The 12,491-nt window shown below is 39.9% G+C and overlaps 1 protein-coding gene across 3 annotated transcripts in view; it reads right to left on the bottom strand.

Annotated features, from left to right (window-relative positions):
- Positions 1-244: 244 nt before the first annotated feature.
- The window catches only part of BDNF (brain derived neurotrophic factor), a 57,485-nt gene continuing 45,238 nt past the window's right edge, over positions 245-12,491 (bottom strand). For 2 of the 3 annotated variants that reach the window (XM_058305616.1, XM_058305617.2), the window contains exon 2: positions 245-3,969. In XM_058305616.1, coding sequence (XP_058161599.1) covers positions 3,205-3,969 — 765 coding nt within the window. In that variant the 3' untranslated portion in view covers positions 245-3,204. The remainder of the gene's footprint in view (positions 3,970-12,491) is intronic. The other variant, XM_012523604.4, reaches the window with a different exon arrangement.

Raw genomic sequence — 12,491 nt, 5'->3', positions numbered from 1 at the left:
GTTGCTAGGATACATGGCTTGGTATCTGATGAAAATATATCATTTCAAAGGAGAAAACTTTCGAGTGTCCTAGAAAATGACACTCCTGTCTTCCACTGTGGAAGACAGGTCCAATCTTGGAGCTTCTCGGAAGTCCACAGAAGGCAGGATTGGCGTCCCCATGCTTTGAAACAAGCATCCTCTCTGGAGGGCTGTTTAATTGCTAAAACTGACCAGGTTGGTCTTAAAGCAAGGAACACACGTATTTATAGTAAAACACGTTTTCATGTTTGTTTTACAGTGAAGAGAAAAAACCCAGAACCCCCAGATTTTATGTACTTTGAAAATATATTTAAAAACATTAAAAATTCTATATTTAAAACATATATTATATGTTAATTAGTACACTTAAATAGAACTTATATTTACAATAGGTTTCTGATGCGATTAAGTTTTAATGCCAATTTTTTTCAATAACATAATTATATAAATATACTAAAATACAATAAATATTTTTTTGTTTTACATGGTGAATAATATCTTTACCATAGAGAGAACAAGGCCACAGACATTTACTTACATTTTCAATGGGAGCCACCATAAAAAAGCAACAGGCCTGCTGTCATGCATGAAACACTCTGCCACAAAGAGACCACAGCAAGACTTTAAAAAACAGAACAAAACGGAACAAAAACGAACAACAGAGAGATTTTAACAGAATAAATCTAAGGGCAATGTAAACCACCAAGCATGTGACTGTGATGTATCTTATTGAGTAAGAGAAGAGTGCCACTGACCACACAATTGTAGAACCACTCAACAGATCTGGCCCTTACTATACATTGAGAAATGGATGGGGCCTTTTTTTGGTTTTCAGTTTTGTCCCTCAAAAGGAAGCTGCAAAAAGTTAACATACAGGAGATATTTCAGGCATTCATTACATATTTAAGAAAAAAATTACAAAGATAATGTTTTCAAACAGCACCAAACAAACCTATGCTTTATAAAGTCTTGACGATCATGTGCTTTTTTCCTTTCAGATCAGTATTCAGATAGTACTGTAAAAGAAAGGCTAGTTCTAAATGAAAGACTGAACAAAGAGAAATTATTTGCTGATGGTCTTCATTTCCTGGGTCACTGTCAATGTCCTCTTTTGCTTATCCCTTAACCTGCTAAGAAGTAGGGCTTGTTTGGGGTTTTCTTATGCTCAAGGTCACTGGCCCAGAGGGCTATCACTAGGATTTTCAGGTTTGGTCTATAGTGAATGGGCTTAGTGCTGATTTCCATTGGGGTCCATTTTTCCCAGGACCTTTGAGACGCTATTCCAGGTTCCTAACCTGACCTCCCTGAGCCAAGATGGCAGGTGAAGCAGGGACCCTCTTCATGAATAGAGTATGGGCAGGAGGCAACTGTGGCCTTCAGTGGGGAGCAAAACTTTATCAATTCCATCCTTGTATATGTTCCATTGAGCAGGCACCTTCAAGCCTTGGTGCCCTGGATGTCCAGGCACCTTCCTAAAGTCTTGTCTCTGGACAAGATTTTCTTTTGGTAGCCTTGATCATTCAACCTGAGTTTTTGGGGCCTTTTTCTGCCCTCTTCACCCTTACCAAAATTTCCCAAAAGATAAAACCCTGGTTTCCTCAATAAGCAGTAAGTGCTCATGTAGCAAACATCTTCTGTCTCATCGCATCAATCGGATGCTGCTGTTGTCATATCTGGCTTCTAACCCGCTCCAGGCTAATCCAGCTTTATCCAAAATAAACTAATTATCTGGGGGTGGGATGGAGGATGTACATCTCCTTGAGTGCGGTCCTCCAGTAGGAATCTCCTGAGCACAGTTAGATAATATAGGCACTTAAAGCATGAGGCCCAAGCAACTCGACATATCATTCCAGAGCCACCTCTGAACAGTCCTTCAGAGGCCTCCCTTTTGGAATGTCTCAAGTACCATTCCCACCCCCACGTAGACCTCAGGATGGCCACTCCAAAATTCCTCCTGCACAGCCCGGAAATGATGTCAGTTCTACATAGCCTCCATATCGCTGTCCAGTCTCATTTCACTGGCAATGGGGGTTCCTGCTCTGATCTAGGGTGCTTCTGGATCCCTACAGAACTCCAGCTTTTGCTTGCAAGATATTTTTAAGCCTTACCATGACTTACCCAAATGTTTACCTTTGATAAAAAAAGAATCTTTATTTGGGGGTGATTTTTGGTTGTTCTTTGTCCCTTCTAAGAAAAAAGAAATCACTATCATCCATGCTTACATGAATGCCACAATGTGACACAATTTGTTCATTTGTTCACAGCAGTGGTAAAATATTTCAAAGCATGCAACTGATTTTTCTTCCTTAATAGAAAACAAAACAGAGGGAACTACAGGGGGACAGGGAGAGAAAGTGCTCTAAACAAATCTAGGTCGTTCCAACAAAAGAAGCTTCCCCTGATAAATGCCCAAAGTATAAACTGGAGGCATTGTGGGAAGTGGAGTATGAGCATCTCATTCAGTTGCCTTAATTTTTATTCACTTTCCAGTCCTCTAATTGGTATCACAAACATCTTTACAACAAACAAATGAATCTGTTATCAACCAGAACATATATTGAAGGAATTCTTCCTCCATCTCTATTCCCAGTGAGAACTAAAAAACAAAACAAACAAACAGAAAAAAACACAAAACAAACAAAAATATACCCCTTCCATCCCCCCACCCCTAAGCCAGTAAAGCCATGACAACAGCACCTTGACATTGTTTTAATTCCAATGCTATCAGAAGTTAAATGCAGTAAAACAGATATAGTACTAACAAGAACGAAGATACCTACTATCTAAAATGTAAACGGAATGTTTTGGTTCAAATTTTTGTTTTTTTGTTTTTTGTCTGTTTTCTGAAAGAGGAGAGTTTATTATCAATTCACAATTAAAGCAGCATGCAATTTATTATTATTTTTTTAAACTTTTTACGTTTTCAATTCTTGGCAACGGCAACAAACCACAACATTATCGAGGAATGTAATGCAGACTTTTTAAAGTTGTGCGCAAATGACTGTTTTCCTTCTGGTCATGGATATGTCCAATAAATAGATTGTAGAACCACTGTACTGTATAAACTTCATTTATACATGCAGTTCATAAAATTATTTTTTCTTAACTGAATAATTTACCCTGTTATGTATATATACAAATAGATAATTTTTGTCTCAATATAATCTATACAACATAAATCCACTATCTTCCCCTTTTAATGGTCAATGTACATACACAGGAAGTGTCTATCCTTATGAATCGCCAACCAATTCTCTTTTTGCTATCCATAGTAAGTGCCCGCACATACGACTGGGTAGTTCGGCACTGGGAGTTCCAATGCCTCTTGTCTATGCCCCTGCAGCCCTCTTTTGTGTAACCCATGGGATTGCACTTGGTCTCGTAGAAGTATTGCTTCAGTTGGCCTTTCGACACAGGGACCTTTTCAAGGACTGTGACCGTCCCGCCCGACATGTCCACTGCAGTCTTTTTATCTGCTGCTGTTACCCACTCGCTAATACTGTCACATACACTCAGCTCCCCCCGGCGGGCGGGGTCAGAGTGGCGACGGACCCTCATGGACATGTTTGCAGCATCCAGGTAATTTTTGTATTCCTCAAGCAGAAAGAGAAGAGGAGGCTCCAAAGGCACTTGACTACTGAGCATCACCCTGGAAGTGTACAAGTCCGCGTCCTTACTGTTCTCTTCGCTGGGCCGAACCTTCTGGTCCTCATCCAGTAGCTCTTCTATGACGTGTTCAAAAGTGTCAGCCAATGACGGCAGGCCTTTCGAACCTGCCTTGGGCCCATTCACGCTCTCCAGAGTCCCATGGGTCCGCACACCTGGGTAGGCCAAGCTGCCTTGTCCTCGGACGTTTGCTTCTTTCATGGGGGCAGCCTTCATGCAACCGAAGTATGAAATAACCATAGTAAGGAAAAGGATGGTCATCACTCTTCTCACCTGGTGGAACTGTGGGGAGAAAACAGAAAACAGGACACAAAACTGGTCAGGGCTTGCTTTCTCAGAGATAAAAACGCGGCCCATCTGATTGCAATTCCAGGCGGCTCTGTGCAGCGTTTTTTTATGCATTAGTGATACACTCCAGCTGCGCCAGACACACGTTAATGTCAATAGTGTGTTATAAGTGGTTTAATGTAAACCAGAGATGTGCAGTGTTTTCCCCAGGATTTAGCATATAAACCCAAGATTAGACGGCTACTAAGCAAGGGAAAAAATTGTGCCTTCAAGTTCTCCTCTTCCTCCCACTTTAGCAGCTTTGTAAGTTTAAATTTTAATGATCTCTGCTCATGCTGTCACTAGAAACACAAAATCAGAAATGTTACTAAGCAACAACTGCAAGTGTAATAGTAATTTTTTTTTCAAGTTAGCAACATGGTGCTATTGTAGGAAGTGTGTGACGGGAACAGTAGTAGCCTGAGGGGTCTGAGTGGGCCTTCTAGCCATGTGCTGTCTAAGGCAGGAACAGCACAATAAAGCAGACACCAGGGAGCTAGAAGGAGCCTTTGCACTCAAGGTTTTTATCTCCCAGAGATAACCTATTAGAGGGAAGAACTTCATTGAACCTCTCTGTTTTGCAGATAAGGACACAAAAGGCCATAGGGGGCTAGCCTCCTGTCATGACTGAAAGTTTGTATTAGAACTCAGTATCACCCAACTCCAGGTCCAGGGTTCTTTCTGCTCCACCTGGGTGGTCGTAACTCAAACTGTTCTACTTCTTTCCAAACAGAAATCATTTTCTACATGCTGATTTTAATGATGTATCTATGCCTGAGGCTGATATCGTGAAAACAGTGTGTCTGCTTAAGAGAAAACTAGAAGAGTCAGCATTAAAAAGGCACTGAAGGCAATTTCAAATGCCTCCCATATGTGGCCTCCATGCTTCTCTCCACCAACTCTGAATCCCCTCACCCTTTAGGTTTTCTGGCTAATATACAGATCCATCTAAGAAATCCCCACTTCTTTTTGTACTGGGAATGTGGTCTATTGTGTGTGTGTGCGTACACGTGTGTTTTGGGTTTAAACCTTTTAAGAGCTGAGTGGCATTGTGCACATTTTGGAATAGGCAGCTAGTGCTTCTTGCTATGCTTTTGAAGTTTCCTGGGAAGTCCCTTAGCAGCACACCACAAAATTAATCTTTTCCTGCTTGCCAGAGGGTAGCTCTACTCTAAATTTGGCTTTAGATCTACAGGCATGCTCTGGGAAGCCAATTAGAACAGATGAACAAGCAAAATGAAAACATACCTATTGACAGTACCAACCAGGGTTATTCTCAGGTGGTGAAAGACTTCAGAATCACTTACCTGAAGCATCGTGCCCCTCAGCAGCGGTTAAGAGAAACATTCCCTAGCCCTGACACTCTATTCCTACTTCTCAGTTTTGGAGCACAGACTTACAAAAAGGTACACATGTGCCACGGACCCGTCTTGTACAAGTCCTGTGCAGTGATTCTGCCGTGAAGTCTCACTGAACGAGAAGGCAACCCACCTCCCCTCAACTGGTCATATAGCAGAAATGGATGAAAACCCACTTGATATTGGGAACCAATGGTTTTCTTTCTCCACCTTGGTAAGAGATCACATTATTACCATCCCTAATCTCAAATGTCCTTGTAGATTCAATCTTACTTTGCATGAATAGTAAGCATGCTCAAAACTGCTTGGATTGCACAATGACCTGACATTAGGAAGGGCAAATGGATTGGAATAAAACACAGATGTCCGTTCTATTAAAACCTAAAACTTTGTGAATATACTAGATTCTGCACCATCAAGGTAATGGACCCTCTGTGGTGCTTTCCATTCCTGGCAGTCAGTATTTAGACCACTGAATGAAAACCCTTTCTCCTCATGTTCCCAGTCCAAGTTAAAACAACCCAAGGGCCCCTTGCATTTAGGTCAACTTTAGACAAAAGAATACAAATGTAGAATACTTTATTACAGCTATCTATTATTCATCACACTGGTAGAGATTTGCTGTGAACAGCTATCTTTTAATACCACATTTTATCAAACTTAAGATACCATCATTATAAAACATACCATTTTATGTACTGTACAAAAAAGTTATCACTTAAAACTTCTTTTTAATATTTACTGAGAGAGCTTTTAGATTTAGACCTCTTTTTTGTCATATATAACCCTTGTGCATACATGAAAACAAAAAATAAAATAAGCAAAGTAAATTGGTTAAGGCAATGACAACTATGTTCATAACTGCTATCTAGCCAACAATAAGATGACTTCAGAGATGTATTCACCAAATGCAATGAATGTCTCATGATGATTAAGGAGGTTGTTGTTATGGGGGAGGAGTGGAGTGAGGGGGATGGGGGTATATGGGGACCTCATATTTTTTGAATGTAACATTAAAAAAAAAAGACAAAAAAAAGATGACATCAACTGTACGACAATCCAATTTCAGAGATGTTAAAATATGAAAAAAAATTATTCATATTAGAATCAATGAAACACAGTAAATTTAGTAAGTATTCATAAGTGCACTCTCTAGCAGCCTAAAGTGGCCCAAGGTACTGAGGCATCTTAGAAAGTCAGAAAATTTTTTTATCATCAATACTACAGTGATAAGTCTTTTAATGATACGTTTTTCTACACTTGGTTTAAGAAGTTTACCCTGCCTTTGACTTGTCTCATTTACCTTTTTATTAATAACTTACTGATTAGGAAAGTAAACACCATATATTTCACTTTCTCATCAGTTCCACAAATATTTCAAAGGAACAAATGACATCTGAGTGATATTACTGGGTTTATTGTGAGGCCCAAACACGGGTATCCCTCAAAGCTAAACATCTGCACTGACGCAGCAATTAACTACATGTTGATAGAGTCCAACCCCACACATCCAGCCCTGCCCTCTGAGTAGCACTTCTACAATGCTAACCACCTACTCACACAAACAGCCTTGAAGTCACACTAAACTCGATATTTTTTGTTAGAGCAATACTACTTCTTAACTTCTGTGTTTTTGACAATGATTTTTTTTTTTCATTTGTTTGCTTATTCACCTTTTCTCTGTTTTCAGGAGGTACCAGGAACCAAACCTGGGACCTCCCATGTGGGAAGCAGGTGCTTAAGGGCTTGAACCACATTCGTTCCCCTTGACAATGATTTCTTGATATTGTGGCAACCCAGGCCACAGGGTAGAAATCTTGGATTTAAGTTTGCCAATACCTTTCTTGTGTAGCTTTCAAATCCAAGAAGTCTAGTTCATTTATTCCTTTAAAACATTTCTCCCGTTTATCCCTTTGTCTCCATTCCACTGCTACCACCTTGGTTCAGCGCTCACCATCTCATATTTTGTGGCTACAATGACCCCTGCTGTACTTGACATCTGTTCTGTTTCAGTCAACCCTAAGGACCCCTGCCTGGCTAATCATTTCGATCTTATCAGTAATCATATGAAAACTTGCAATGGCTTTAAAACTGTTCCAGCAGATCAAATCCAACCTCTTTAATCAGGTACTCAACACTCTCCAAAATCTAACCTCTCCCTACTGATCTAACTTTCCCATATTACTCAACGCTTCATCACCTCTGCTCTGACAGGCCAGTCCTTGGAGTCCCACACACATCACTGTGCCTGGAAGTCCTTTCTTTCCATCTGGATACATTTTGCTTATTCTTAATGACCCAATTCACGAGTCAAATCATATATACCACCTCTTCTAATTACTCTAGGACACACTGCCATCCTTCTTCTCTAAAATTTCACAACTCATTTAGTACTTCATTTCATATTCAACTGCCAATTGTGTTTGCTAATCATGGTCAGCCTTCACTTGGATGGTAAGCTCTCTGAAGAAATGGATGATATGTAATCCCCATAATGCTTAACATGGAATAATGTAACAGTATTATTCAGTAAACCTTACTGATGGTTTAATTAAACCAAGGGAAAATACAGTTCTGAAATCAGTTTTGAGGGAAGACTTTTTATTTGGAAAACACCAGTGAAAATACTGAAAATATTAAGTACAGGCTGCTGTGCTAACACCAAATTATAAACTCTAAGTAACTTGATGGATGGCAATTATCAGCAATGAGCATTCTCTGGAGTTTCTCTAATAGGGTAGAACTTTACTTGAATAATTAAAAAAGCAAATAACAATACAATATACTAACTGCCCCTATTACTTCCTCTGTAACTTAAATCAATAAGAGACTCTCAGAGAGTTGTCAGTAATAACAATACTAACAATAATTTAAAAATCTGGAATTTTAAGTCTTCTAACTTCCTTTTCCACTAACCTTTTCAATAAGCACTTTTATGCACTAATTAGGAAATCGTAAGAGATGAAATAACAACTTTCATGACAATTCTTACATTTTAGCCCTTCAGATGAGACTTCATTACACAAAAGACAAAAAGGCTGTACATGATTGCTAAGTAGACCTTTAGTCTATGTATCTGTATATAACAAATACATTGGTGCCTTCTAACTCTGCTTCAAGGCTTACAACAATCAATTAGTATGCATCTATAGATTTCTAGGAAGGTTTTCATAGTTCCATGCTCAGAAAATACAATTTAGTACATAGGGCTAAAAAAGAAAATCAACAAAAAAGAAATAAAGTTTAGTTTTAAACATGACAAATCTGTAAACCTCTCACAGAGCTATGACAGCCTGCTCTCCTGCTGTAATAACATCTCATATTCATATAAAAGACTATGGGACATTCACAGTATCATTTGGTTTTACAAGGCTTACAATGATTTTTATAACCATTTGATTATTACAAGGAGATAGGACAGGTATTATTGTCTACCTTATACAGATTAGCAGTTCAGAGACATTAAGTAATCTGATGCTACAAACAAATAGATTACCTGACTTTGAGTCCAGGGTTGTACCACCAGGACATGCTACCAGTTTTAGAATATTAACTGCAGGGAAGAGAAAAGTTATGCCATGAGGGGTCATCCAGGAAGAAGCTCATAAAATGTGGGCACAGTTTTCTGCAGTTCTGTGTCTCCTGGAGCCCAAGGTTTTAAAGGCAGCACCACTGAGATACTACTTGGAAGTACTAGATTAGTTATGATCTCTAAGACCCTTTCCTTCAAGGCTTGATTACTTCAATGGATGGAATTTCAGTTAACACAGCTTTCCTCTAAAAGAAGGTTTTGTAAAAAATTTAGGTATGTCGGAACCAAGGTTCCATGGCAAAAGGTAGGAAGGGGGAACTAAACCACAGTACAATTCAGGCACACACAAGGAAAAAAGGCAAAACTTTATTTGCTCCTAGTCCCTTTTGGTTTGCCTATGAGATGTAATCAAAGAAGACCCATTTAAAGATATGGCTCCTCACCTTAGACTTCTATAAGCAACAAGGATAATAGTAATGTTGATGAAATTATCAATTAATATTTAATTCCTAATATACATGGTACAGGCATGACTATTAAGAGACTACTTTAATGAAATTTTGCAAATCAATATAAAAATCTTTTAGTTTGCACCCAATTTCACTACATCCATATTAGCCTTACTTTTGTCCATTCATTTATCAGACATGGAGTCTACCTTCAAGTCTTTTAGTCTAGGAAGGAGGTAGGACATATAGGTAAGTAATTAAAAATATAGACAGAGAAAAGACCAACAAAAAGTATAGATAAAAGGCTAGAAGAAGAAAGAGATTACTTCCAGTTAGGGAAATCAAAGAATGGTTTGTGGAGAAGATTTTGAAGGCTAGGAAGGATTTGTACGTATCCAGAAAAGGTACCTGTGGATGGACAGCAGCTTGGGAAAAGGTATAGAGGAAGGAAGGCATGGCGTGAATTTCTGGAGAGAAGAGTTCTGGAATAGGAAACATCAGAAATGAGACTGTAAGACTGCCAGATTATGGAGGGCTCTCCGGATGTGGCTAAAAAGTTTGGATCTTGCCCTGTAGGTACTGAAGAGCCAATGAGAGGTTTGGTTTTTTAAAAGATTTATTTTATTTATTTATCCCCTTGCCGCTCGCTTGCTGTCTGCTCTCTGCGTCCATTTGCTGCATGTTCTTCTGTGTCTGCTTGTCTCCCTTTTGTTGTGTCTTCTTGCTACACCAGCTCTCCACGGGCGCAGGCCATCAGCTCTCCGCAAGCGCGGGCCAGCTTGCCTTCACAAGGAGGCCCTGGGAGGCAAACCCAGGGTTTCCTATATGGTAGACAGGAGCTCAATCGGTTGAGCCACATCCACTTCCCCCAATGAGAGTTTTTTTTTTTTTTTTTTAAATTTTTTTATTTTTTATTGACTTTGTAATAATATTACATTAAAAATATATATGTGAGGTCCCATTCAACCCCACCCCCACACCCCCCCTCTCCCCCCCCCAACAACACTCGTTCCCATCATCATGACACATCCATTGGATTTGGTAAGTACATCTTTGGGCACCTCTGCACCTCATATACATTGGTTCACATCATGGCCCATACTCTCCTCTATTCCATCAAGTGGGCCCTGTGAGGATTTACAATGTCCGGTGATTACCTCTGAAGCACCATCCAGGGCAGCTCCATGTCCCAAAGACGCCTCCACCTCTCATCTCTTCCTGCCTTTCCCCATACCCTTTGTCCATTATGTCCACTTTTCCCAATCCAATGCCACCTCTTCTATGTGGACATTGGATTGGTTGTGTCCATTGCACCTCTATGTCAAGAGGAGGGTCAGATTCCACCTGGATGCTGGATGCAATCCTCCCATTTTCAGTTGTAATCACTCTAGGCTCCATGGTGTGGTGGTTGTCCTTCTTCAACTCCATCTTAGCTGAGTGTGGTAAGTCCAATAAATCAGATTGTAGGTGCTGGAGTCTGTTGAGGCTCAGGATCTGGCTATCACATTGTCAGTCCAGAGATTCAAACCCCCTAAATATATCTTAAACCCCAACATTAACTGCACCTCCAGCATATTAGCATGAAAGTCTTATGAAGGGAGATCCCATCTGAGTCCAGATTCATCACACATAAACACCATTTCCAAAGAGGGGCCATCTGCCCTGGTAGTTAACCCCATCGGCCATGACCATAACTCCCATGGGTCTCTTTAGCCCTCAAAGGAACCAATATCTGGGGGTTGTATCTGCTTTATCTGTCTCTCTGACTCTGCTCAGTTGTGCATGAGGGCAAACCTTCTGCCAGCCTCCAGACTCTTTTTTAGAAACTCGTAGCCATACCAATGAGAGTTTTTGAGCAGAGAAATGCTCAAGATCAGTTTTTCACGAGGCGTAGGAGGAATGGAAAGCATGGATAGATGGGAAGAGACAATTAGTTCACTGATTTCATTCTTAGTGGCTTGAAAATATTGACCTTACTGAGCTTGAAAAAGAAATATTAAGTCATCATTTAAGTGGTAGGTTAAGAAATTGGATATGTCTTTTAAACAATTAATTAATATTAATTTTTAGGCCGAAGTGAGTTGCAAAAAGAAAAGGGGTTAGAGAGAAGTGTGCAGAGCTGAGTGGTAACCATCAGTAATGTCTAAGTTGGCCGAAGGGAGAAAAAGGATGGAGAGAGGCAGAGGGGAGGTGGGACTACAAACTCTCATTCCAGTTATAATTGCACTGAACTTTGATTCCACTGCTCAGCACTTTTAATTCAAAGATCTCCAAACACTTTGCACATATTAAGTAATTAAGACTCATAGGGCCCTGGAGGTGCAGGTAACTATAATTATCCCCATTTTGAACAGGAGGAAGGAGGACCCGTTTTTAATCAACTCATCCACTTGCTGTTATTCCCCTGAAAGAACAGGGTCAGAACCCTAGATTCCAAAAGAAAACTAGGCCTTCAACTACAGGGACTAGGTTTTTTTTCCCCATCCCTCTGCATTATTTTTTGCAGGCGTTTCCCATTAGATACATACTGCTTAGCTAAGAAAACTGTGAAAAAGCCCCTGCACATTCCTCAAAGAAAATAATTCGTAATTTGAATTCATAAATGGGATGGGAAGAAAATGTAATGGTCACTACAGATGCTCACCTATTTACCTTGATGCCCATTCTAACGAGATTTATAAATATTTTAACAAACAATATCTGATAATTCAGATGTCCCAAGCCTTTGAAGGGAGTGGCTTTAAAATGTAGTTTTTAACTGTAGTGTCATTCTATGTCTGGGGGTATTCACATAGACTTCCTTCAACACACAGTACTTCATACCACCATAGCCTCTGCTCCCGGAGGTGTCCAAGGTGTTAAATGACGCTTGCAGGCATTACTTAGTCTCACTAAGAGTTTCAGAGAAAATGCTGATTCCTAGTTTATATGTGCAGTGATATTTACATGTAACCACCATGAGAAGAAAGTATATACATTTCACTGACAGATAACTTTACTAAACATAAATCTTTGATGGAAATGACCAGAGCTCTGGTCTTCTATTTCCCTCTCTAGTGCCCCTGCCCATCCCTGAAAAAAATGAGGATTTTTCTATTGGTGGAAGAACTACTCCTCCCCAGTGCAGAACATTCTTCC

The sequence above is a fragment of the Dasypus novemcinctus genome, chromosome 10 (genome assembly GCF_030445035.2).
Source record: "Dasypus novemcinctus isolate mDasNov1 chromosome 10, mDasNov1.1.hap2, whole genome shotgun sequence".
NCBI classification, from domain to species: domain Eukaryota; kingdom Metazoa; phylum Chordata; class Mammalia; order Cingulata; family Dasypodidae; genus Dasypus; species Dasypus novemcinctus.
The sequence above is the reverse complement of the archived record's forward strand: the minus strand, read 5'-3'. Positions and strand labels throughout refer to the sequence as shown.